Source organism: Macaca thibetana, chromosome 9, assembly GCF_024542745.1.
Source record: "Macaca thibetana thibetana isolate TM-01 chromosome 9, ASM2454274v1, whole genome shotgun sequence".
Lineage (NCBI taxonomy): Eukaryota > Metazoa > Chordata > Mammalia > Primates > Cercopithecidae > Macaca > Macaca thibetana.
The window spans coordinates 54,460,300-54,481,623 of NC_065586.1; the positions used below are offsets into that span (position 1 = coordinate 54,460,300).

At 46.4% G+C, this 21,324-nt stretch overlaps 2 protein-coding genes across 2 annotated transcripts in view; both read right to left on the reverse strand.

The window, feature by feature from the left end:
• PPIF (peptidylprolyl isomerase F) overlaps positions 1–21,324 on the reverse strand; it is an 860,147-nt gene that overhangs the window by 300,138 nt on the left and 538,685 nt on the right. The gene's annotated exons all lie outside the window — the stretch shown is intronic.
• Positions 7,764–8,660, reverse strand: LOC126962451 (60S ribosomal protein L7a-like). Its single transcript, XM_050803527.1, has one exon. It carries the CDS (start codon positions 8,605–8,607, stop codon positions 7,807–7,809), a length of 801 nt encoding a protein of 266 aa, XP_050659484.1. The 5' UTR covers positions 8,608–8,660; the 3' UTR covers positions 7,764–7,806.

The following is a 21,324-nucleotide window of genomic DNA, read 5'->3' on the forward strand; positions in this document are numbered from 1 at the left end:
TACCCTTGAGATATGGTGAAATACGTATTTGTTTCCCCCTCCTTCCATCCCATTTCCTGGCATAGGACTCCTAAAATCCTTGGAATCTCCAAAGTGATAAGTGTCTTTTTGTATGCTAATGAGTTGATTGCTGGCTGGCAGCTCCTAGGACGCTTCAGAATGTGGGCTGGTCACCAGAAAGACCAAGGATTAGAGGGTTGGGGCTTCCAGCCCCACCCCCCATCTGGGGATTGGTGGGGAGAAGGGCTGAAGGTTGAGGTGATCACAAATGGCCAATGTTTTAATCAATCATGCCTACATAATGACGTCTCCATAAAAATACAAAAAGTCTGGATTCCGGGAGCCTCCAGACAGCTGAACGTTTGGAGGCACTTGGAGGGTGGCGCTCCAAGAGAGGGCATGGGAGCACCCTTTCCAGACCTCGCCCCGTGCCTCTCTTCATCTGGATGTTTATTTGTATCCTGTGAAGTATCTTTGGTCATAAACCAGTAAACATGTTTCCCTGACTTCTGTGAGCCGCTCAGGCAAATTAGTCAAACCCAAGCGGGGGGTTGTGGGAACCCCGATTTATAGACGAAAGGTCAGAAGCACAGGCAGAATAACCTGGGGTTTGCGGTGGGCATCGGAAGTGGGGCTCAGAGTTAGGGGACTGAATCCTCACCCTGTGGAATCTGATGCTATCTCCAGGTGGACGGTGTTTGAAGTGAATTGAATTAGGGGACACTCAGCCGGCATCTGCTGCAGAACTGATGACTCGCTTGCTGGTGGGCAGAAATCCTCACAACCTTTCTTTAGCAGATGAGGTAACTGAGGTTCAGAGAGGGTAAATAACTTGTTTAGGGCGGTCTAGCTAGAATGTGGAGGCTTGGGGACAAGGCCTCTTGGGCACATACAGATAGGATGGGCAGGTGACTCCCTGCCCCCAGGGGAGTTGGTGAAATGCTTCAAAGGGCTGAGGTTGAGCAAGTGGGCAGTGCCGGGAGAAGCCAGTCTGCACCCTTGGTGTGGGTTGGCCTTGAGGATATTTGGGGCAGGCCCTCTGTATGGGGCAGTCTGCCCCTGCTGGCTGGGCTGCACAGAGAGTCAGGGAGGCACGGGAGCATAGCCATCCACTTTCAGAGCCCCATCTTGGGGGCTTAGTTTCCGGGAAAAGTCTTATCTTTTCTCTCTTTTTTTTTTTTTTTTTTTGAGATGGAGTCTGGAGTCTGCCTCTGTCACCCAGGCTGGAGTACGGTGGTGTGATCTTGGCTCACTGCAGCCTCCGCCTCCTGGGTTCAAGCAATTCTCCTGCCTCAGCCTCCCGAGTAGCTGGGATTACAGGCTTCCGCCACCACGCTCAGCTAGTTTTCTTGTGTTTTTAATAGAGACAGGGTTTCACTGTGTTGGCCAGACTAGTCTCGAACTCCTGACCTCATGATCTGCTTGCCTGGGCTCCCGAAGTGCTGGGATTACAGGCGTGAGCCACCACGCCCAGCCAGGAAAGTCTATCTTTATTTGGAAAAAAAAAACAAAAACCAAACTTGTTTGTTGGGTTTTTCTTTTTAATGTGTTTGTTTTGGTGCAAATTGTTTGGCAGTGGACACGGCCAGAGGAATTCAAAGAGTGGAGACAGTGGATTTAGAAATTCAACTAAGAGGCCCTGGAGGTCCATTTGGGGCCTGCAGACTAGCTGATGCTCAGCACAGGGCTTGGCATTGCGTGCTCCACCACCTGGCCTCCCAGCCTTTGCCCAATCTGTGGCTTCCCCTGGAATGTAGTTCTCTGCTCTTCTCTGCTGCTAAGACCCCTCCCGTCAGGTCCAGGCCCTTGGGACCACTCTCTCCAAGTCTCCTCCCCTGCCCCAGCGCCTCTATCTGTTCCCACTCCGGTCCCGATTTCTAATACCTGCTCATGCAGCCTGTTTGTCCCAGAAGCAGCCTGGGTTCACCAGGACAGGTTTCTGTCCTGTTTCACCAGTCAGGCTCGAAGTTCTGTCCAGGAAGGGAGGTCTGACCCTCAGCCCTGGAGGGGGCCACGCAAGTGAGCTGGCAAAGACCTCTATAGGCTCATCCAGGAAGTCTCAGCCCAGAGGCTGAAGGGTGGCCAACCAGCACAGTTTGCCCAGGGATGGGGGGCTTCCTGGGATGCGAGACTTTCAGTGCTAAGCTGGGAATGCCCTGGTCACCCTAGCTGAAGCCACTTGCTCAGAGCCTCACAGCAAGCTCACCACCCTGAACCTCCAGATTCCTAGCTCAGCACTGTGTCCTGACAGTGTCATCATAGACGGTCAGCACCCTAATCTGGGCAGCCCTGAAGCCCAAATGGGGAGAGACTGGCTCAAGACTATCGGTAAGTCAGCAGCGAAGCTGGGGAAAAGAAACCACCAACCTGGAAGCCTCTGGCTGGTTCCCAAATCCAGGCCCTTACTTCCCCACCATCCAGGGTGAGGGACAGACACCCAGTGAAATGGCCTGCCCCAAAGGAGGGGAGCCTTGCTGAGCCACCCCGGGCTACCTCAGACCCGCACCCCCAGCTCAGCAGTTGGAGGGGCTGAGCCGCCGCCCCCCACCCCCTGCCCCGGTGCTAGGGCCCCAGCCTTGCAGCGCTTGTCCCCAGCCCAGACGAGCGGGGTGCCCTTATCAGATCTCCGTTTCTGTTTCTCTCCTCTGGCTGCTTCTGCCTAGCCCTGCCCCCAACCCCGGTGGCCTTTTCCTCTCTGAAGTGATGTTCCTTTTCCTGTCACCAACACACACAACACATAGAGATGTTTGTTTCTGTTGCTTTAAAAAAGTTTCCTTCAAGGGGTTGTTTACTGGGCCTGCAAAGCCTCACCGTGGGTATGGGCATGGGTGTGGCATGGGTGTGGGTGGCAACTGGGTCCCTGCTGGATTTGGGGTTGGTGGAGGCTGCACCCACGACCCGGGGCCTCTGGATCCTGTGCAAAAGCCAGGAACATGGAAGGAAAACCTACTGTGCACCCTGCTTAGGGCTGGGCTGGTGGACCCAGCGTCCAGCCACACTCCTGCAGAAACCTGGGAGGTCAGGGCTTTTCTTTTCCATTTTCCACGGGAGACAGCTGAGGCTCGGCCAAGGTTGCCAGGGTCCAAGCCTGTGGATTCGTGGTCCGGGCTCTGCCAGTGGCATGGCACAGTCTTCCAAGCTCCCACCCTGCCATTTTTCCTACCCACACAGGGCAGGCTCGACACAGCTAAGGAACACAGCTTCCCGAAGCATGTGTCCTGGGCTCTTGGCCCTTCTGTGGAAAGGGCATGAACTCTGTAGGCTGGATTTGAATTTCAAGTCCTCCTGCTGTGTGACCTTGAGCAAGTCACTTAGCCTCTCTGAGCATCAGATGGCTTAGCTATCAAATGAGAAGCACAGAGAAGTCCCCAAGAGCCAGCAGACTCTAGAGGCTGTGAGACCGGGGACTGGGGGTCCTGCATCCTTAACGAAGGTTTCAATCTTGGGTCATATCTGGGAGACCTGCTGAAGCAATGGGGAGCTTCTTTAGGCGGGTAAACAAGGGAGAGCGTGATGGAGATCATGTTCCAGAAGGATTCTATAGGCAGCAGAGGGGAGGAGGGCTCAGAGGAGAGGTGGAGGGGCTGCAGGAGAGATGGAGGCTCGGAGGCCAACAAAGGAGGCTTTGACTTCCTTTTCAGAAAAATAAGGCGACCCACCTCCCACCAGGAGCAAAAGTCATGGAGGGAGACTGTCCCAGCTGGCCTGCACTAGGCTCCTGCCCAGGACAGAGACCCCAGCCCCTGGACTCCTCCAGCAGCCCAGTGTAGGGGAGACGCCCTGGGCAGCCCCTTGTCTGAGAGTGTCGGTTGGGACAGGGCCTGCTGAGAACTGCAGTTTCATTTCCCACTGACCTCCACCCACTAGACTTTCTCAGGCTCTTGTTTCAAGCTCCCCAGCACTAACCCCAGCCCTTGAGCCAGCTCCCTCCAGCCTCTACCTCAGACCAGGGCACTGGGCCTGTGTGTAGGACTCACACCTCCCAGGTCTGTCTCTTACCTTGGGACCCTGAGGGCAGGAACACAGGACGGGGGGCTCTGATGTATGATGTCAGGGAACTCCGAGGGCCACCTCCTTCTCTGACAAAGGCACCTTTTTTGTCAAGTGAGTAATTCCTCTGACACATGTCGCTCTGACGTGGCACAGGTCTTCTTAAAGATGAACGTCCTCCATAGCCTGTGTTGGTTTCCTGGGAATAACCCACAGTAGTGGTCGAGGAAGCCAGGAAAGAAGAACCTCTACTGTTTCCCCCTTTTCCAAATTTGTTGGATGGAGATATGGAGGGTGGGGCCACCTTGTTCTCCAAAAGGATTTTTAACAGCCGGGAAAAGGAAGGGTTGAGTCTCACGGTCCACACTGCAGCCACCATAACCATTTCCCAGACAAGTAAACTAAGGCCCAGGGTGAGATCCCAGGCTTCCTTACCCAATTTCCGGCCAGGACAGAGCTTCTCGAACAAAAGAAAGGAACTGCTACATGGCTCACGTGCTCAGCCCTGGTAATAGAAATACATCTCCAGTGAGCTCTAATTGTAACTCTCACTGGGACTTGCATCACCTACAAGGCTGGCAACCAGACACCCTGAGAATGCACCAGCTTTATTTATTTTTTTTTTAGATGAAGTCTTGCTCTGTTGTACAGTCAAGAGTGCTGTGGCGTGATCTCGGCTTGCTGCAACCTCTGCCTCCCAGGTTCAGGCAATCTCCTGCCTCAGCCTCCCTAGTATATGGGATTATAGGCATGCACCACCACAGCCTGGCTAGTTTTTTTGGGGGTGTGTTTGTGGTATTTTTAGTAGAGATGGGGTTTCACCAGGCTGGTCTCAAATTCCTGACCTCAGGTGATCTGCCTACCTCGACCTCCCAAAGTGCTGGGATTACAGGGGTGAGCCACTGCACCTGGCCTACCAGCTTTACTCTTTCCCTGGGTGATAGAGTGATGGCAGTCTCTGGGGAAAAGAAACCACCAACCTGGAAGCCTCTGGCTCTTCCTGGGGGAGGAGTGCTGTGCCACATGCCCTGGGCACCTACTTTGCTGTGTGTCCTTCTTCAAGGGTCTGATCCTCTCTGGCCTCTTCATTTCTTGCAGTGCCTGCCCCGTGGGATTGCAGGGAACAAAGGATTTGGGTGCAGGCAATCGGAAGCCCCTTCTGTGGGCCCGCATTGGGCAGGCACCTCCCACATGGTTCTCTTTCTGTCCTCCCAGTAGCCCTGTGCATCAGACGCAGAGCTGTGCGTGCACCCATTTGCCCCACTCGCCTCAGAGGAGCATTCCGCGCAGGAGGAATTTGACAGATTTTAATACTGGGGTCCCCAGCTGACCAGGCTTTGCATTTCCTTACCTACCCTTGGCTCTAATGTTGGCCTGGCAAAGCAGGGCACCACAGGACATCAGGGTCACACATCTCACACCACGAGAGCCTCAGCGGTCTCCAAGATGAAGTGGAGATTGAATACCCCGCGCCTCCTTCCAGAGTACTGAGGAGCCTCCTGCCTTCCTGAGTGAGGCTGGGGGATCAAAGCTCAACAATAGGGGGTGGCCAGAACTACGTTTCTAAAAAGGAAAATCAAGACCGATTTTTGGGGGGAGTATAGCATTATACTCCAGTAATAGTACTATTAGCTCCATTGCACAGAGGAGGAAATTGAGGCTCAGAGAATTTCTGATTGTCTAAAGACATCTTTCCTGGAACTGGTGGATCAGGGACAAGAACCCTGATTTGTTGATGTCGAAGCGTCTGTAGTTTTTCCTTTTTTATGTCTTCTTGATCAGCAAGACCACCGCATTTGGGGAACAGAAGGCACAATGGGGGTAGTGGCACAGCTGCAATGTAAAGGGCTCCATGTGGGGCCTTGGAGACACCAAGCTGCCCTCCTGCTGGTCCGAGCTGCCCACTTCCCATCCTGCATCCTTTCTCCTTCAGCTTAGGGCCAGCTGCACCTGGCTCCAGGCCCTCCGCTCAGTGTGGAGAAGTCCTGGCCCTCCTCACCACCTTCCTACAGCCCCTGCTCAGCTGCAGAGCCTACCCTGGGCCTTCTAAAGCTGTGTCTTGCTCCCAAAGGTGGCAGCAGGCAGAGCCAGGCCTTGCTGGGGGCTCCTTCACCCCTTGGGGTCTGGGCCTCAGAGCGACATCCCAGGCTGAGGCTCGTTGGGAGGGGTCAGCATTGGCATCAGGAGACCAGGGTCAAGTCTGAGTTCTGACAGTGACTGTGTGACCTTGGACAGTCACTTGCCCTCTCTGGGCCTTGGTTTTCCTGTTCAGTAGTCATATGGTCCTGGGATGTGGGCAGGGGTAGAAAAATGAGACACTTCAGCTCCCCACTCACAAGCCATGCCCCCTCAGGCCCACCACTTAGGTTTTCTTAGCCCCTCCATTTTCTCTGGCATAAAATGGGGATAATGAAGCCCATTCCTTCTGATCGTTAAGGAAACTAACATTTACTGAAGGCTTGCCCTGTGCAAAATGTTCCCTGAAACATTTTCTCTCATGGACTCCTCATCCATCCAAGAATGAAATGAAATGTTTTGCTTTTGGTCTTTCATACAATGTCTCTTTGCAGCCCCTCCTGGTCTGACAGTCTCAGATGCAGTCATAGATGGCTTTCTGGAGGAGGTGGTACCTGGTCTCTGGGAAGTAGGGGTCAGCATCCTGATCTCTGGGAGCATCTGCTCCAGATGGTTTCCCTGGGGCCCCAGAAGCAGGTGTTTGCACTAACAGCTCTGCAAGCAGAGAGCTTCAGTGCATGACCCTTCTTGCCCTTGTTCCTAGGCACATGCTGTTCCCTTGAGGCCGAATACCCTACTTACTTGTAAATCCCAGTGCTCTCCTGTTCATTCTGCAGTGCCAGCACAAGTCTCCTCCTTGGGGAAGGCTTTCTGGACTTCCCAGGCCACTGGCCATTGTTCCCTCTTGCAGGTGCCCCCTCAGGGTGCTTGCTGTAAACGTCACTCACATATCTCCCCCACCCAACAGAGAGCCTTGCTTTTGGGCCTGGACCTGCACCTTTGACTGTATTCTTAGTGATTTGTCCAAGGCCACCCTGGGAGATAGGGGCAGTGCCAGGCTAGCACCCAGGTCTCCTGGGTTCTCTGAGAAAGTTCCTACCTTCTTCCCTGGCTCCCAAGTAGTACTTAAGCAGTTTTGGTTGTTAAAAGAAAATACTGAATTCATTTTTCCAACCACTCTTTTTTTTTTTTTACATAAAAAAATCAGTGTTATTGAGAAATAATTTACAAAATGCACCCATTTTGACTGTACAGTTCAGTGAATTCTGACAGATGTATACAGTGGTGTAAACACGCCATACCCAAGATATCACACATTTCTATCACCCCTCAAAATCTCCTCATACCCCTTCCTGATCAGTTCCTCTCCCTGCCCCAGGCAACATTTGATTGGATTTTATCAATATCGATTAGTTTTGCATGTTCTAGAATGTCCTATAAATGTGATTAGGCAGTATGTACTTTCTGTGTAGTGCCATGCATGCTGTATCTTGCATGAGTAGTTCGGCCCTTTGCATTCTGGGTAGTATTCTGGAGAATGGACATTCCACAGTTTGTTTATCTGTTCACCAATAGATAGAATTTGGGTTGTTTCCAGTTTGGGGATTTTATGAATAAAGCTGCTATGAACATTCATGTGAACATGTTTTCATTTACCTTGGGCTAGTGCCTGAAAGTGGAATTGTTGGGTTGTTAGGGTAAGTATATGTTTTACTATATAAGAAATTGCCAAATTCTTTTTTTTGAAGGAAAATTTGTATTTTAATTATTTTTATGTACAGAAAACTCAACAGTGTACATTTAACCCAGTTTAGTGGCAAGTTCTTTAGCCTTTGCCTTTTCGAGTTTGGCGATACGAGCCACAGACTTGGGACCCAGGACATTGCCGCCACAGTGACGGCGGATCTCATTGTATCTGTTGTTGTAATTGGTCCTGATAGCTTCCACCAGCTTAGTCAAAGCGCCTTCGTCTTCCGAGTTCACCTGTGGGAAGGCGACAGTGGTGCAGGTCTTCCTGTGGACTAGACGGCCCAGTCTGGCCTTCCCCTTGATAATGCAGTAAGGGACCGCCGTTTTACAGCACAGGGCAGGCAAGAAGACAACCAGCTCGATGGGATCCATGTCGTGTGCAGTCACCACCAGCTGAGCTTTCTTGTTCTCCACCAAGGTGGTGACGGTGTTAACTCCTGCTTGAAGGACAGGTGGTCTCTCAGTGGGGACGTCCCCTTTGCCAGCAGCTTTCTTCTCCGCCCGTGCCAATAGCCTCTGGTTCTTCTCTTCCTTTGTCTCTGGTCTGTACTTGTGGGCCAGCTTAAGCAGCTGAGTAGCTGTCTGGCGGTCCAGGGCCTGGGTGAACTGGTTAATAGCAGGAGGCACTTTCAGCCGCTTATAGAGGATGGCTCTCTGCCGCTGCAACCTGATATAGCGGGGCCATTTCACAAAGCGGGTGAGGTCTCTTTTGGGCTGGATGTCCTGTCCAATGCCAAAATTCTTAGATCTTTTCTCAAACAGGGGATTCACCACATTCTTGGCCTCCTGCTTTTTCACGACAGCAGGGGCCGCAGCCACCTTCTTTCCCTTGGCCTTCTTTCCTTTCGGCATCTTGGGCGGCGGGGGGCGAAATTGCCAAATTCTTTTCCAAAGTGTTTGCACCATTTTAGCCACCAGGAGTGTATAAGAGTTCCATTTGTTCCATATCTTGTCAACACTTGGTATCATCGGTCTTAACTTTGAGGGATTCTAGTGAGTATGTAATGACAACTGTTGCTTTAATTTGCAATTCCACAACAACTAGTAATGTTGAAAATGTTGATCATCTGGTTATGTGCATATACTTTTTTTGGCGAAGCACCTATTTGAATCTTTTGCCTAGTTTTATTGGTGGTTTGTCTTCTTATTGAGTTCTAAGAATTCTTCATATGAATTCTTGACACAAGTGCTTTGTCAGATATTTGTGTTGCAAAATATTTTCCCAGTTGGTGTCTTGCCTTTTCATTTTCCTAATTGTATCTTTTGAAGAGTAAAAGTCTGATTGATCAGTTTTTGCTTGTCTAGTTAGTGCTTGACATGACTTGTTTAAGGAACCTTTGCCTGCCAACAAAGCTGCAAATATTTTCTCTGCAGTTTTCTTCTAGATGTTTTATAGTTTTCGCTTTTAATGTTCAGATATATGGTCCGTTTTGAATTCATTTTTATGAATGATGTGAGGTGGAGTTGAGGTCCATATAGATATCTATTTGTTTTCTCTATCGTAATTGTCACTGTTTTCTGTTACTGCCCTTGTTTTTCCTTCTTAGTTTTGCTTTCCACTCTTTTTCTGCTGTTTGTGGTTTTAATCAAGCATTTTATACGATTCTGTGCTATCTTCATTCTTAGCATATCATTATACTTTTTTTTTTTTTTTTTTTTTTTTTTTTGCTTTTCTTAGTGGTTGCTCTGGAATTTGCAATATACATTTACAGCTAATCCAACTCCATTTTCAAATAACACTACACTGTTTCATGGGCAATGCATGTACCTTATAATAAAAAGTATTCCTTCCCCTCACTCTCTTCCCTTGTAACATTGCTGTCTTTCATTTTACCAACCCATAAACTATAATCATTGAATACATTGTTGCTGTTATTTTGAACAAACTGTTATCTGTTGTATCAATTAAGAATAAGAAAAATAAAGTTTTTTTTTTTTACCTTCATTTATCCTTCTATGCATTCTTTCTTTATGTAGATCTGAGTGTCTAACCTGTATCATTTGCCTTCTCTCTAACTTCTTTTAACATTTTCTGCAAGGCGTGTATACTGGCAACAAATTCACTCAATTTTTGCTTGTCTGAGAAAGTATGTACTTTTGAAAGATAATTTGGCAGCATATAGAATTCTAGGTTGATGGGTTTTTTGGTTTGTTTGTTTTGTTTTGTTTCTCTCTCAACAATTTAAATATTTCACTCCACTCCTTTTTTTTTGTGAATGGTTTCTGAGAAGTCTGGTGTAATTCTTATCTTCTTTGTTCTTTCAATAGATACGGGTTTTTTTTTTTTTTTTTTTTTTTTTCTTCTTCTGGCTTCTTTCAAGATTTTTCTTTATCTTTGATTTTCTGCAGTTTGAATATGACAGGCCTAGGTATGGATTTTTTTGGAATTTATCCTACTCACTGTTCTCTGTGCTTCCTGGGTCTGTGGTTTGGTATCTGACCTTAATTTTGGGAAATTGTCAGTCATTATTGCTTCAAATATTTCTTCTGTTCCTTTCTTTGTTCTTCTTTTGACATTACGATTATACACATATTATACCTTTTGTAGTCCTGCTTGGATATTCTGTTCAACTTCTTTCAGCCTTTTTTGCTCTTTGCTTTCTAGTTTTGAAAGTTCTATTGTCGTATCCTCAAACTTACAAATTCTTTCCTCTGCTGTGTCCAGTCTGCTAATGAGCCCATCAAAGGCATTCTTAATTTCTGTTACAATGTTTTTCATTCCTAGCATTTCTTTTTGATTCTTTATTAGAATTGTTATCTCTCTGCTTATATCACCCATCTGTTGTTACACGTTGTCTACCTTTTCCCTTAGAGACCTTAGCATGTTAATCATACTTGCTTTAAAGTTCTGGTCTGATAATTCCAATATCCCTGTCATATTTGTGTCTAGGTCTGGTGCTTGTTACGCCTTTTCTGTATTTTTTTTTTCCTTTTTGTGTGCCTTATAAATTGTTGAGAGCTAGATCTGATGTACTAGGTAAAAGTAATCTGGTACTAGTTCCCGCAGAGGATTCTGCTGATGGGTTTCTGCTCTGATAAGTTGTAATTCTCTGTTTTCACTTGTCTATCTTGCCAGTTTTGGAGGCATTAGTTTGCCCCGCAGCCTCAATTCTCTGATGAATCTAAGAAGAGTTGTTGATTTTCAGTTTGTTTAGCTGTTTTCTTATTGTGAGGATGAGAGCAATGATTCCCATGCTCCTTACACGCTGGAATAGAAACTGGAAGTCTGGTATTTGTTTGTTTTCATGCCTTTTCTTACGAATACAATTCTTTGCCCACTGAATAACCTTATCATTTTTGTAAAAAAATCAGTTGCATAGTCCCCCTACTTGGGGACTTTATTCTGTTCCATTGATCCATATATCTTCCCTTATACCAATACCATACTCTATTGATTACTGTAGCTGTGTAGTAAATCTTGAAATCAAGAAGCATAAGTTCTCCAAATTTGTTTAGTAGAGACGGGGTTTCCAAATTTGTTATTTTTAAAAAAGTGTTTTGGGTACTCTAGGAAGTCCTTTTCATTTTCATATAAATTTTAGGATCAGTTTGTCGATTTATGTTTTTTAAAAGAGTCTGCTGAGATTTTTCATTGGTTTGTAGTTTTCTTGTATTATGTTTGTCTGGTGTTGGTAAGTACAGTACTGCTGAACTCGTGAAACAAGTTGGGAAGTATTCCACCCTCTATGGTTTGAAAGAATTTGTGTTTGGTATTATTTTCTATATAAATATTTGACAAAATTCACTATAGATCTATATGGGCTTAGAGTTTCTTTTAGGGAATGTTTTATGAGTTACATTTCTGTAATAAATATGGAACTATTTTTTTTGTTTTTCTTATGCCAGTCTTGATAATTCGTTTGTTTTTTGAGACGGAGTCTTGCTCTGTCACCCAGGCTGAAGTGCAATGGTGCGATCTTGGCTCACTGCAACCTCTGCCTCCTGGGTTCAAGCAATTCTCCTGCCTCAACCTCCTAAGTAGCTGGGATTACAGGCATGTGTCACCACGCCTGGCTAATTTTTGTATTTTTAGTAGAGACAGGGTTTCACCATGTTGGCCAGGCTGGTCTCGAATTTGTGAACTTAAGTTATCTGCCCACCTCGGCCTCCCAAAGTACTGGGATTACAGGCATGAGCCACTGTGCCCGGCCAATAATTTCTATTGTTAAAGGAATTTGTCTCGTATATTTGAGGTGCCAAAGTTGTGATCTTAAAGTTATTTATAATATTATTTTAGTATCCTTTTAACAGCTGTAAGATCTGTAGTGATGAATCCACTTTGATTCCTGATATTGGTCATTTGTGTTTTCTTTTTTCTTATTCAGTCTAGCTGGAAGTTCCCTGATTTCCGTTAATCTTTTCAAAAGCATGTGCTATGGTTTCCACTGAGTTTCTGTAAGTGCATGCCCATTTTCCTTTTTGTTGGTTTCTGCTCTTTATTATACCCTTCCTTCTACTTTGGTTTTAATTTGGTCTTTGGTTAAACTTTGTTAGGTGAATCAGTGGTGTGTTGGGAGTCCCCAAGACCACCCTCAGGTTCCAGGATTTTCTAGTAGGACTTATAGGAATCAGCTGTCTGCTAAGATTTCTTATAGCAAAGGATACAAAGCAAAATTGCAAAGGGAAAAGCACATGGGGTAAAATTTGAAGAAAAGCAGACATAAGCTTCCAGGAGTCTGCTCATGGTGTACTCTAGTCATACAAGACGTACTGAATTCCTCCAGCAATGAGTTGTGACAACACATGTAAAATGCTGTCTACCAGGGGTACTCATTAGAGGCTCCATGCCCAGGGTCTGTATTGGGGGTTCACCACATAGGCACCCTCTGCATGGCACATGTCAACATTCTAGGCTGCCAGAAGGAAAACATTGCTCAGCATAAACCATATTGTTTATGTCAATCATCTAGACACAGCAAGGCACTTTTATCAAGGAATGATGGAAACCTCCTGACATCCAAGTTTCCAGATGCCAGTTATGTTAGTCTGTTTAGCGTTGCTATGAAGAAATACCTGAGAGTGGGTAGTTTATAAAGAAAAGACATTTATTTTGGCTCACTATTCTGCAGGCTGGGAAGTTCAAGAGCCTAGTGCCCCATCTGGCTGGCTTCCGATGAGGGCCACATGCTGGGACAAAACGTGGCAGAGAAGCAGAAATGTGCGCTGAGTGGTCATGTGTGCAAAGAGAACACATGGCGGAGGAGTAAGCAAGAGAGAGTCCAGGAAGCTGAACTTGCTTTTATAACCAGCTGCTCTTGCAATAAGTAATCTGGAGAGAGAGGGCCTTAACTATTCATGAGAGATCCGCCCCTGTGACGCAAACACCTCTCACTAAGGCCACATCAGGGATTAAATTTCAACATGAGTTTTGGAGGGGATAGACTCAAACCTTAGCACCAGTCAAAGGCCAGCCTGGTAAGAAGGCCTTTCTAAGGCCAGTAGTCTCAGGCCTGCCCTGTTCTCTTTTCTGCACAAATGTTTTAGAATTTCCATTTTGACTAATATAAGCAATTCAAGCCAAACATTTCCCTTCCACCACTCTTTGAACTGCATCTCACAAATATTAACATGTTGTGTTTTCATTTTTTCATTCAGCTCAAAACATTTTCTAATTTTCCTTGTGATTTCTGTTGTCTTCAGGATCATACATCTTTTTGTCTGCACTGTATCTGCTATTCATTCCTTCCTGTTAAATTTCCATTTCATATATTGTGTTTTTCTGCTCTAGAAGTTTTGTTTCTTTTACATGGTTTTCATTTATTTCTTCATTATGTTCCTTTTTTTTAATCCTTGAATATTATTGTAATAGCTATTTTAATGTATTTGTCTGCTCATTCCATGATTTCTGTCACCTAGTTCTGTTTCTGTTGAATTATTTTTCTTCTGGCTGTGGGTCACATTTTCCTGCTTTCTTGCACATCTGGTAGTTTTGTTTGGATGCTGGACATCGCTTAGCATTTGGGTTTTGTTGCCTTCCTTTAGAGTATTAAAGATATTGCTTTGACAGGCAGGTAACCTGTTTACTTGTGGATGGGGTTGCTTTTCTTGAGGCTCATTTTCAAGCTTTATTAAGTTGATCCATGAGCCTTCTTTACCCTGATTGGTTGGAACTCCAACTCTCCCAACTTTGTATGAGCCCCTGTATGTAGCCCTTCAACTTCCTGGTAGTCAATTTCCTCTGATAGTTGGTTTTTGCCTGGTCTTATCAATTCTCACCCTAGGCATGCACAGCTTATAACTTGGCTACAGGCTCAAAAGGACCCCTATGCAGATTTCTGGAGCTCTTTCTCTGCCTAGATCCTTCCTCTCTGGTGCTCTGTCCACAACTTCTAGCAGCCTCAGGCTCCCTGGACCCTAATCTCTTGTCTCGTCAGCTCAGTGAGATTGTTGTGCTCCACCTGGATTCTCTCTTCATTCAGTGATCTCAAATGTGCCTCCAATGAGAAAACTGGACCATCAGAGTTTATCTCATCTGTGTCCCTGTTCTCAGGAATCACTGGCCTGTGCTTCTGTGTGAAAATAGGTCCTTCTATGTTTATTTTTATTTTTACTTTTTTCTGATCACTGGTTACTATAGCATGGCAAAAAGTAGACCTTATCAACCAATTCTTTTTGACTCCCAGTCCAATGTTTGTGATAATGTAAGTTCACCAGGAAGAGGCCTGAAGGAGGGTATATTGGGAGAAGGGTCCACTTAGGGGAAGGTTATATGTTCAAGGCACACTCAAGCACTTTCAGGGATGGTGATCAGGCATGGGAGGCTGAAGTGGGAGGAGCACTTGAGGCCAAGTGTTCAAGACTAGCCTGGGCAGTGGGTACAAGCAAGACCTTGTCTCAAAAAAAAAAAAAAAAAAAAAAAAAAATTAGCCAGGTGTGGTGGCATGTGCCTGTAGTCTCAGCTACTCCAGAGGCTGAAGCAGGAGGATCACTTGAGCCCAGGAGTTCCAGCCTACAGTGACGTGTGATTCTGCCACTGCAATTATGGAGAGAGAGCTAGAGTGAACCAGAGGGATAGGCAGGGATGGATTTTCAGAGGACCTTGAATGGCAGTCTAAGAAGTTGCACATTATCCTGGAGAAGCTGTGTCTAATAATTATTATCATAACTATAATGTCAATAACATATAACTTATTTATTTTCATGTACCATGCACTGCCCTCCTAGCTCTTTTAATGGATTATCTTATTTATTCCTTCAGCCAGCTCATGAGAGACTGCAATGTTATTAGGAATTATCATGTGTTTTTTTAAGCATTTTACATAATTATCACATTTAATTCTCACAGTAACACTATGTGTTAGGAATTAGAATTATGTCTGTTTTATGGATCAGGAAAACTGAGGCATAGAGAAGCTAAATGACTTATAGTTACTCAGAGAATAAGTAGCAATGAGGGCTGATTTTCTCTTCTCCCCAAATACTCTTTTAATATTATTATAATTATATTCTTACAATAAAAAAAAGAGCTGCCTTTGGGCCACCAGCTGTCCATGATGCTCTGTTACCTGTAGACACTGTGAGTGTCAGCGTCTGTGGCCACGGTGCCGGACAGGCAAGTGGAAACTATGACAGTTTAAAAACAGTTCCCTAGACTGGGCTTGGTGGCTCACACATATACTGTCAGCACTTTGGGAGGCCAAGGTGGGTGAATCATCTGGGTCAAGAATTCAAAACCAGCCTGGCCAACATGGCAAAACCCCGTCTCTACTAGAAATACAAAAATTAGCTTGGCGTGGTGGTGCATGCCTGTAATCCCAGCTGCTCAGAAGGCTGAGGCAGGAGAATCACTTGAACCTGGGAGGCAGAGGTTGCAGTGGGCTGAGATCATGCCACTGCACTGCAGCCTGGGCCAAAGCGCAAGACTCCGTCTCAAAAACAAACACAACACAACAAACAAAAAACAGTTCTCTGCATTCTTTCACATTCATCCCATCAAAAAGTGGACTTCAATTCCGCTCCTCTTTGATATAGGTTGGCTGTAGTGACTTGCTTCCCATGAGTAGAATGTGTCAGAAGTGATGGTGAATAATGTGGTTAGTTTTAAAAAGGCAACTCAAGGCCAGGCTCGGTGGCTCACGCCTATAATCCCAGCACTTTGGGAGGCCTAAGGGAGGGGGAAAATTCTTTGAGCTCAGGAGTTTGAGACTAGCCTAGGCAACATGGCAAGACCCTGTCTCTACAAAAAATTTAAAAATTAGCGAAGCATGGTGATGCATGCCTGTAGTCCCAAATACTTGGGAGACTGATGTGGGAGGATCACTGGAGCCTGGGAAGTTGAGGCTGCAGTGAGCTGTGATTATACCACTGCACTCCAGCCTGGGCAACAGAGTGAGACCCTGCCTGTCTCTGAAGAAAAAAACAAGGCAACTCAGCTGCCATCTGACTCTTCCTCTTGTGACATGCACCTTGGGAGCCCTGATCTGTTTCTGTTCCTATCGTTTTGCCTTTTCTAGAATGTTGCATAAATGGACTCATCCAGCCTGCAGTCTTTGTGTCTGGCATCTTTTACTTGGCCTATTACTTTTGAGATTTGCCCCTGTGACTGTGTGCGTTGGCAGTTTGGTCTTTTTTATTTCTGAATAGTATTGTTAATCCATTTATTTTGTGATTTGTGTGCCCACCCCAGGGCTGGGCACAGGATGGGTGCTCCCCAGATGGGTGTCAAGTGGCTGAGCAGGTGAAAGGGAGGTGAAGGCAGAGACTCCTATACAAATCTGTTCAAATCAGGCTTTCATGGGGATTGGAGGAGGCAAGGCGATGATGCTTATTATTCATTAATTCACAAATATTTATTGAGTGCCTACTCATGCCAGATGCCATGCTAGGCCATAATAAATGGTTCCTGATTACCCAGAGCTGCCCATTCAGCTGAGAAGACAAGTAACATCAAGGGAGTTGATGTTGACATCAAGGGAGATGTGTCCTGAGGGAAGGGAAAGCAGGGCAGGGCAAGGGTGTAGTTGGGTAGACAGCAGGGCAGCCACTGGTGTAGGGGGCCAGATAAGACTTCTCTGGGTTAGTGAAGGCCTGCAGGAGGTGGTGTCAGCTGAACCACAGAGGAGGGCACGGTGTCCTGGCAAAAAAGGCAGAGGTGTCAAGACCCATCTGTGAGTGTGCAGCAGGTTAGAGGAATAAGTCTGGTGTGACTCTAAGGAGTGGTCAGATTTGGGGCTGAGAGGTGGTCCTAGGACAGATGCGGAGAGCACCTAAGTCACATCGACAAGTGTGGCTTTTGTTCTAGAGGCAGCAGGATCTGTGGAATGACTCTGAGTTGGAAAGTGATGTGATTAGGGTCTCTGCCTCCAAATGGAGAAAGGACTGAGTGCACAGGTGTGGGTGGGGGTCCAGCGTGGGATGGCAGTAGCCTGGGAACAGGTGACAGCAGTAGGACCAATAGATGTCAGATCAATTTAGAGGCTGACTTGCCGGGATCTGGTGACTGATTTTAGGTGGGGTGCAGAGAGAAATGAGACTGAATCCCAGATTTGGAACTCAGGCAACAGAATAGATGGCAGTGCCAATCTTTGGAAGAGGAGTGAGGGAGGAGGGGCAGGGAGTGTGGTGATGATGAGTACATGTGGGAACTGTGGAGGCTGAAGTGATTGCAAGATGATCAAATGCAAAGTGTAGCAGGCAGTTGAACATTTTGGCCTGGAGAGGAAATGTAGGCTGAGTACAGCGACTTGGGAGATGTTGGTGTCTAACAGGGAGTCGAGCTTGCCTGGAAATGAATGGAAATGGCGCAGGGTGCAGGGCTCAGGACAGAGACCTGAAGAGCCCCAGGATTGAAAGAGTGGGAACAGGGGTACATAGCAGCCTGAAAGAAATGGCACGGAAAAGTAGAGGTGAGGACCGAGAGGAGCAAGGGGGAAAGTGTTGAAAAGAGAGGCAGCGGACCCCAGGAAGCAGGCAAATCAGATCAGCCTTAGGACTCAGGCACAACCAGGCCCTGGTGACCTTGGAGACTACCCTTTTGGAGGAGTGGTGGAAGGGGAGCCAGTGGGGAAGTGAGTGAAGGCTGGAGCTGCTGAGGACCACGGGATCAAGATCAAGTGGAACTTCAGACGAGAGGCTTGGGCATGTCTACGAGCTGACTGGAAGAGCTGCTACAGAGGGGCATTCCAGCTTCAAACCTAGGGACTTCGGACAACAGCCACTTACAGTAGTCCCACCTCATCCCTGGGGGATGCTTTCCAAAACCCCAGTGGATACCTGAAACCATGGATTGTACCAAACCCTATGTATACTATATTTTTTCGTAAACATACACACCTATGATAAAGTTTAAATTAAAACTTAGACATAGTTGCCCAGTCGCAGTGGCCCACACTTATAATCCTAGCACTTTGGGTGGCCGAGACGGGGAGATCATTTGAGGCCAGGAGTTCGAGACCAGCCTGGGCAACATGTTGAAACCCCATCTCTACTAAAAATGCAAAAATTAGCCGGGTGCGGTGGTGGGTTCCTATAGTCCCACCTACCTGGGAGGCTGAGGCATGACAATCACTTGAACCCAGGAGGTGGAGATTGCAGCGAGCTGAGATCTCGACAATGAACTCCAGCCTGGGTGACAGAGCGAGACTGTTTCAAAAAAAAAAAAAAATTCAGAACAAAATAGCACAAAAAATAGTAGACACAGTAAGAGATTAACGATAGTAAGTAATACTAAAATAGAACAATAATAACAATATACTTTTATTAAAGTTATGTGAATGTGATCTCTCTCTCAAAATGCCTTTTTGTCCTGTGTCACCCTTCTTGTGATGATGTCAGATGGTAAGATGCCTACATGATGAGATGAGGGGAGGTGAATGATGTAGACCAGGGGTGCCCAATCTTTTGGCTTCCCTGGGCCACACTGGAAGAAGAATTGTCCTGGGCCACGTATAAAATACACTAACGATAGCTGAGGGGATGACAAAAAATTGCAAAAAAGTCTCATTTTTTTTTCTCTTTTTTTTTTTTTGAGATGGAGTGTCGCTCTTGTTGCCTAGGCTGGAGTGCAATGGCACGATCTCAGCTTGAACCTCCCGGGTTCAAGCAATTCTCCTGCCTCAGCCTCCTGCATAGCTGGGATTACAGGCATGCGCTGCCATGCCTGGTTAATTTTGTATTTTTAGTAGAGACGAGGTTTATCCTTGTTGGTCAGGCTGATCTCAAGCTCCCGACCTCAGGTGATCTGCCCACCTCGGCCTCCCAAAGTGCTGGGATTACAGGCATGAGCCACCATACCCGGCCAAAGTCTCATAATGTTTTAAGAAAGTTTATAAAGTTGTGTTGAGCCGCATTCAAAGCATCCTGGGGCACATGTAGCCTGTGGGGCGCAGATTGGACAAGCCTGATGTAGGCATTTTGACGTAACATTAGGTTTCTATCGACCTTGAACAGGAACATTATAATACCCTGATAGCTGATCTGATAACCAAGAAGGCTACTAAGAGACTAAGGAGTGGGGAGCATAGACATCTTGGTTGTGCTGGATAAAGGGATGACTCATCTTCTGGGCAGGACGAAGTGGCACAGTGCAATATTTCATCTCGATACACAAAATTGTGCAAAAAAACTTATGAATTGTTTATTTCTGGAATTTTTCCATTTAATATTATCAGACCACAGTTGACCACAAGCTGTGGGTCAGCGGGGACTACTGTGTTATCTCTCACAATTCTTGGTTGACTGGGCTCAGCTGGCCGCTTCTTCTGGTTCACGTGGTATACACTAGGGCTGCTGTCATCTAAGGGTTTGACCAAAGCATAAACACCACCCACTCAGATGGCAGGGGCTGATGCTGGATGCTGGCTGGGATCTGGACTGGGGCTGCCTCCATGAGGCCTTTCCACCTTGATTAGGTTCCTCACAGCCAAACAGCTGGATTCTAAGAAGAGTATTTGAAATGCTCCAAAACAAGCTACAGGCTGGGCCTGGTGGCTCATGCCTATAATCCCGGCATTTGGGGAGGCCAAAGGTGGGAAGATTGCTTGAGCCTCGGGGTTTGAGACCAGCCTGGGTAACATAGTAAGGTCTCCATCTCTACAAATAAATAAATTTTAAAAAAAAATTAGCCAGGCATGGTGGTCACGCCTGTAGTCCTACCTACTTGAGAGGTTGAGGTGTGAAGATTACTTGAGCCCAGGAGTTTGAGGCTGCAGTAGCTATGATTGTACCACTGCACTCCAGATTGGGTGACAGAGTGAGACTCTATCTCTAAACAAAACAAAAAGAAGCTACACATATCTTAAGATCCAGTCTTGGAAGTGACAGTGTCACTGCCACCATATTCTATAGGTCAAAGTGAGTCACAGTCCAGCCCAAAATCATGGAGTGGAGAAATAGACCTCATCTTTTGGTGAGAAGAGCTGCAAAGCATTTGGGTAATCTTTAATGCAGCACAAGACAGGGTGCACCTACAAGAGAATCACTGATGGATCCACTGAGAAAATGGCAGGGCTAGGGTTCCAGGGCACTGCTGGGATTTGCATTAGAGGAAAAGCGTTTGGAATGGGCTTCCAGAAGGATAGAGTCACGTTGAATTTTATCAAAAGATCTGAACAGGCCAACCAACCACAAGGTTCCTGGTTGTATAAACCACTTTGTACATTTCCATCTCCTTGCAGAGTAGGTAGGTAGAGACAGCCTCTAATAACAATATATTTCATTGAGTGCTAATATATAGCCTTAATCAATTCTCCCAAGGGGCCTGTGAGGTCAATGATGTGATGCCCATTTTACAAGTGAAGCAACTGAGACTCAGCAAGTCTCTCTCTCTCTCTCTCTCTCTCTCTCTGAGTTTGTGTGAATGTCTGTGTTGACTGTCTGCATGCACATGCAAAGATATTGGCTCCCTGCATCTGAGCAGCAGGAAGCCATTAGAAGAGGAAACCCGTATTCGATGAGAATGTCCTTCCATACCCAGGAAAGGGGGGTTAGGATGTGGGAGCACTAGCTCAGGCCCTGGTAGCTGTGCCAGGGACCTGGGACCCTGAGATTGTGAGGTCCCCTCCTCTCAGAGCCAGAGGATGGGGAGAAAGGACGAGATGCTTGGCTGCAGAAACCATAGACTGGTGGTGACCACCATTCCCACCACCCTAATCATGCACTTGTGATATTAATAAAAATAATTTATGTCATGTGACTGCTTTTTAACTAGCTGCTTTCAAGACTTAAGACCAGGATTATAAAAGGCATGCATTTATAAATTATTAGCCCAGAGCTCATAAGCACATATACTTTGGGGAACACTTTGGTAGCACTTTAAATTAATTTATTGTCATTCATTCCAGCTGTCTGTGATGTAAACCTTCAGCTATAAATTTGTACCATCATCTGACACACCATTAACTAAGGTGCTGCCCGAGCCAGAGCATACAATAAAACACTTGAATACAATTTCTGTAGGGATGGATGTCTTCCTTCTCCTTCTCTGTTCTCCTCTCCTCTTCTTTCCTCTCCTGCTAATGACAAGCAACACAGAGAGAAGGCAGGTGCTTGAGAGTTGTGTTGGCAAAAAAATCAGAGAGGGCAAGACCCACTGTGTCCCAAGGGCCTCCTCCAAACTCACAGGATTTTATC